This window comes from Leiobunum rupestre, chromosome 4, assembly GCF_980474605.1.
Source record: "Leiobunum rupestre chromosome 4, qqLeiRupe1.1.hap1, whole genome shotgun sequence".
NCBI classification, from domain to species: Eukaryota; Metazoa; Arthropoda; class Arachnida; order Opiliones; family Sclerosomatidae; genus Leiobunum; species Leiobunum rupestre.
Window position 1 is genome coordinate 14895400 of NC_143387.1, and position 5923 is coordinate 14901322.

Genomic DNA, 5923 nt, shown 5'->3' on the forward strand with positions numbered 1-5923 from the left:
GTTTTTCCCTCAACGCAAACGCTTCATAGAATCATAGCGCATTGTCATTGTTTGTCAGCTCTACAACCAATTTTTTTTTACTTAAAGGTGCGAGATAATAATCAATAAAATAATGTTACCACCCACCCCACAGTGTTACAGAGACCCCAAATTTGGGAAGAAAATCCACTAAAGATAATATGGAAATATTTTTACATATTATGCTTCACTACACTACACGAATTATTATAATGTAAGACGGAAGCGCTGTGACACCTGGTGGTGGAAGTAGCTTCCGTGAAGGAATATCAAAAAGCCACCGACGGAAATGGATGTAAAAATATTTTCATATTATCTTTCGAGGAATTTATTCCAAAATTTTGGGTATCTAGAATACTGTATAGGTGCGCCAATGATGAAATAACGTGAGTCGCTTTCTTACGGACATGAGAACGAATGTGGAAAATTTTGGAGTTCAAACTTGAAAGGTGTGTGCTAAAAACAATATATATCCTCCTCCTCCTAATTAGGACGAGAAAAAGAGAAACAATTCTACACACACATACATACGTTGGGTTAATAGTAGGTTCGTAAAAAAGGTGCTAGGCGCCAGAAAAATCGAAAATAAACGCTGCGCATGCTCGTCTCTGCAACCAATAAACTCTTCGAACCCGTCGGAGAATTAGCCGCTCGTATCAAACAACTAGTATTCGTCAGAATGAAATGTATCTATTTTCTACTACAGGGGGTACACGACGAGAAAATTGTAAGCGGGTTTGATGGGATTTTTAAATTGCTGTAGCATCGTTCAATCTCTTTTTTCTTCTTCGTGAATCTCGCTTAATATATAAAGAAATTAGCCTTTTCAGTTTTCATAGAGCCACGTAGTGGCAAATGTGACAAGCTCATGAACTGCTGGATTTTCGTCTGCTGAAATTTCGAAACGGTGCACTCAGCCGTCAACTCCATCATTATACGGGTGGCGCGTTTTTAACTTTCAAAGTACATTAGTATTATTAATTCAATTGTATAGTATGTAGTTCTCGCTTATAATTTTAATAAAACATTTAAATTGAAATCTACCGTAACAATCCAAACTTAGACGACTTGACAAACTTTGTTTTTTACTTGGCAAATTTTCACTTACCGCCCCCCCCCAAACGTACTCTCTTCGGTACGCCCCTGTGGCCAACTGTTCAAATAACTGTCAGAGGTATATTTGTTACGGACCTCATATCCGATTTTTGCATAAAAGGTCTCTAATAACCCCAATGAAGTTTATACAGCCGACAGTCGGTTAAGTGTGCTAACTTTGGTCGAGAACATCTTATTTGTTAGTTGGCCGAGAGATCCACAAAGGGCCTCTCTCTATTCTGACATTTCCCAATAGTCGGTCGTCTGCTGTAAATTCTAGGAAGAAATGTTGCCGTCTGTAGAAAATTGCAAATTTGTATAATTGTATAACTGTATATTGTATATTTAATGTATAATCGATTTTCATTCCTTTTTTTTGTATTTTATTGAGTGTGTAAAAAAAATACTTTGTATACGAAACCAACGTAAAAACCCCTGGTTTCAATAAAATTGTAACGGCTTTGGGACGTTTCTGGAAAATATCCTTCAGAGAGGAATTTCGAAACCTGCATAGGCGAGTATTTCTCTGGTCATTTTCTAGGAATTCCCCCCAAGGTCGAGGCCTTTTCTAAGCCCCAAATGCTAAGAAAAGAGTTGGAAAAACCTTCCGAGGAGTCCCCACCGAGGCGACCCTCGAAATATTCGACAGAACAAAATTAGAAACCAGCGAAATTGGTAACGAAAGTGTAGCGGCTGACGAAAACAGCCAAATAGTAGTAAATAAATAAAATGTTGTTTTCTTTGTTAAATTGACGAATCCAGTTTAATGTAGTTATAGAAATAGATTGCGACCGATAATTAATAATTCCCAATCAGTCTAATAGCGAGCAAAACAAACCGCTCTCCCAGTTTTGTAGACCCTGGAAAACGTAAAATTCTACATGGTGCCGAAACCCGGGAAACTTTAGATAGATGTCGGTCGTGAAAAAATATAGTGAAAATAATGCCAGATAAAGCTACGGAACAGCAATCGGAAAAGAACATTATTACCAGAAGTAAATCAAAAGAAACCGCAAACAAAGACGCCGAGGACATTCAAAATCAAAAAACGAATAGTGATCAATCCAGAATTAGTGATCAAAACATGGCAAGTCAAGATGACCTCAAAAGAGCTAAAGCCACAAGAGAAGCGCTAAGAAAAGCGGTAAATACTAGACGAGGTTCATTAGAAACGGAGCTGCGAAACCAAAATGCGGCTTTCGAGGACTTAGAAGACGAATTAGCGATCCTAGAACAGCAAGAATGCAAACTTTCTCAACTCGATAACACGGTAATAAGCCATTTAGAGGACGATAAAGAAATCGAAAAAGATGCGAGTGAAGCTCAAGATTTGATAGATAAATTAACGCTCCTCAAAAGTAAAACAAATAGGCGAATAAAACAATTAAACAGCGCCGGGAGCATAGCTTCGAGTATCACCACGCAAATTTATTCAGTGGGTCTAAATGCGACTGGAGCCGCAAATCAAACGTCGCCGATCGGACACCAGCAGCCGCCGCCGCTCGGGAACCAGCCGACGTCATCGTTCACGCCACCGATCGGACACCAGCAGCCACCGCCGCTCGGGAACCAGCAGCCACCGATCGGACACCAGCCGACGTCATCGTTCACGCCGCCGCTCGCAAACTAGCAGCCAACGTCATCTTTCGCGCCGACGTTCGGGAACCAGACGCCACCGCCGATGGGAATAGGACCTACGAATATGGTTCAACTTAATCCGCCGAATTGGTACCAAAACTGGACGCACCACGGTGGAACAATATCAAGAGTGGACGTGAAACTACCCCGTCTCACCATGCAAAACTTTAACGGCGGGGTAACCAAATGGACTACATTTTGGAATAGGTTTAGATCCGCGGTGCATGAGAACCCAAACTTGAATAAGGTAGACAAATTCAATTACTTAATGTCGTATTTAGAGGGTACTGCCGCAAAGGCTGTAGAAGGGTTATTTGAAACCGAAGATTCTTACGACGAAGCTGTAAAAATCTTAGAGAATAGATTCGGGAAAAAAGAGATCATAATTCATTCTCATATGAAAAAATTGTTAGAGCTTAAGCCCCCGCGAGATTCGAATGACTTAAAATCGTTGCGTCACCTTCTCGATACGGTTGAAATTAGCTTAAGAAGTCTAAGACTGGTAGGCATATCAACTAACGATAAGGTATCTCTTTTATGCCCCACACTATTAGGATGCTTACCAAACGATATGAGAATTTCATTTTGCCAAAAAAACAAGGGCCATTCTAACTGGGCTGCGGAAGAATTAGTGGAGTTTTTTAGGGAGCAGCTCGAGTATAGAGAAATGTCAGAGAGCGTAAGCGGAGGTTTTAAACGAGAAAATTCGGAATTTGGGAATAAGGATAGACACAAACAAAAGAAATCCTTTAAAACAGATAACAAGCCTTCATTTTCCGCCAGCGCGCTAACCACTCCGGTAACAAAGTCTAGCGACTCAGTTTATTGCATATTTTGCAAAAATAACGACCATAAAACCACCCACTGCAAAAACTTAAATTTAGAAGAGAAAAAGAAAATAGTCAGGGATAGTGGAAGATGTTTTATATGTCTTAAGTTAAATCATTCTGCCAAATATTGTAGATCAAATTTACGAAACTGCAGAATTTGTAAAAGGGGACACAACGTGGCTGTGTGTGAAGAAAATGAAGTAAACAAACCCGTAACGAATGTAGAAATTGAAAAAGTGACTTCGGCAGTAGCCCCTGTAGAAAAGGGGGAACAGATTATGCTATTACAAACCGCTAAAACTATAGCTTTAAACCCTACCCAACAAACAAAACGAGGATAAATTAGAATTCTCTTGGACGGGGGGAATCAAGCCACCTTCGTTACTGAAAAATTGTCAAAAGCTTTAAGCCTCCCGGTTGAGGGAACGGAAAGGGTTAGGGTTGGAAGTTTCGGAAACGAAAACTCGGTAGAAGCTCTAAGAAAAGAGTAAAACTAACTTTACAAAGTAGAATAGACCCTAGAGAAAAAATAGAAGTGGTAGCGGTTGAAGTTCCATTCATTTGCAAAGCCACCGCCAGGTTAGAATGCCGCGAAATTCAAAAATTCATGGAATCTAGAGGGTATGAGTTAGCGGATGACCCAGCCGAAATAGGAAACTCGGTCGATTCGGAAATTGACATTTTGATTGGGGTCGATTACCTATGGGAAGTGGCCTTTAACAAATTTCATAGATTTAATGCAAGTTTAGTCGCCCAGGAAACCAGGTATGGGTGGGTAATGCAAGGGCCCACAAATAGGGTTTTAGATAGCGCAAAGCCAAAGACTTGTTTTTTGACTACTGTTATGCAAATCACGTTAGCAAATGGGGAAAGGGGCGAAAACGAAGCTTTCGAAATAACAAAAGAAATTTCAGAAGTAATGCTACGAGCTAACATGAGGTTACGAAAGTGGGAATCTAACTCCCCAAGATTAGTAAAATTGTGGGAAGAGCATGACAAAATTTCCGAAACGAAATTATTTCCAACTCAAGATCAAGGCAATGAATTAAAAATATTGGGTATCAATTGGAGAAAAGATTCGGACACCCTATCAATAGCTTTGGGAAATTTAATTGAATTTTTAAAGGGCGCGAAGAAAACAAAAAGATTCGTTCTAAGCGCTATCGCCCAAATTTTTGATCCAATTGGTATTCTTTCTCCTTACACGATAAAGGGAAAAATAATATTTCAAGAACTATGGAAATTAAAAATAGGGTGGGATAAAGAATTACCCAAAGAAATAGGGAAACGATTTGAGAATTGGTATACGGACCCGGGAAAATTACAGAAAGTTCAGTTGCCCCGGTTCTATTTTCACGAATCTCAAGATGACGTCATAGAGGCAGAGTTGCACTGCTTCTGTGACGCCAGCGTCAAAGCATACGCCACTGTAGTTTACTTGAGGTACGCAACCTCAAATAAGAAAGTAGGAGTCACCCTAGTGACGTCAAAGTCTAAGATAGCCCCTTTGAAACAAGTCGAAAAATTAAATGCAATCACACTCCCCCACCTTGAGTTAATGGGTTGTTTATTAGGTGCTAGGGTGACTCCTACTTTCCTATTTGAGGTTGCGTACCTCAAGTAAAGTACGCAACCTCAAATAAGAAAGTAGGAGTCACCCTAGTGACGTCAAAGTCTAAGATAGCCCCTTTGAAACAAGTCGAAAAATTAAATGCAATCACACTCCCCCGCCTTGAGTTAATGGGTTGTTTATTAGGTGCTAGGGTCGTCAGTAACGTAGAAGGGATTTTTAAAAATAAATTGACTAAAATAAATATGTGGTCCGATTCAACGGTTGCCTTGTATTGGATTCGAGGAAATAATTGGAAAACATTCGTTTCGAATCGAACCGCCGAGATAAATAATCTCACAGACATAGATAGTTGGCGACACTGCCCTGGAATAGAAAACCCCGCGGATTTGCCCACCAGGGGAATCTCAGCGAAAGAGTTAGTGAATAGTGAACTATGGTGGAAGGGGCCCCCGTGGTTAAGCCAGTCGAAGGAAAACTGGCCTAAAAATATATTTCAAAACGAAACTCCCAAAGAGGTCGAATTAGAAAGAAAGAAGACAGTTTTAGTAACCACCTGTCCAGAATCAACGGGACCGCAAAATATAATAGATTTAAAAAGATATAGTTCTTTAAACAAAATCCTTAGGGTTACCGCGTACCTTTATAGAACTCGCGACAAAAGCGAAAATACACCGGAAACATTCGCGTTGACAGCTAAAGAATTAGAGAGGGCGGAACTAATCTGGATTAAATCGGTCCAAAATTCAGAATTTCATAGCGATATCGAGAG

At 40.1% G+C, this 5923-nt stretch overlaps 1 protein-coding gene across 1 annotated transcript; it reads left to right on the plus strand.

Moving 5' to 3' along the window:
- Positions 1 to 2815: 2815 nt before the first annotated feature.
- On the plus strand, positions 2816 to 3922 carry LOC149946451 (uncharacterized). The gene has a single exon (XM_090170765.1). It carries the CDS (start codon positions 2816 to 2818, stop codon positions 3920 to 3922), a length of 1107 nt encoding a protein of 368 aa, XP_090026891.1.
- Positions 3923 to 5923: the final 2001 nt, after the last annotated feature.

Coding starts and splice junctions, on each gene's coding strand:
- LOC149946451 (XM_090170765.1), top strand. CDS start 2,816: ATGGTTCAACTTAATCCGCCGAATTGGTACCAAAACTGGACGCACCAC.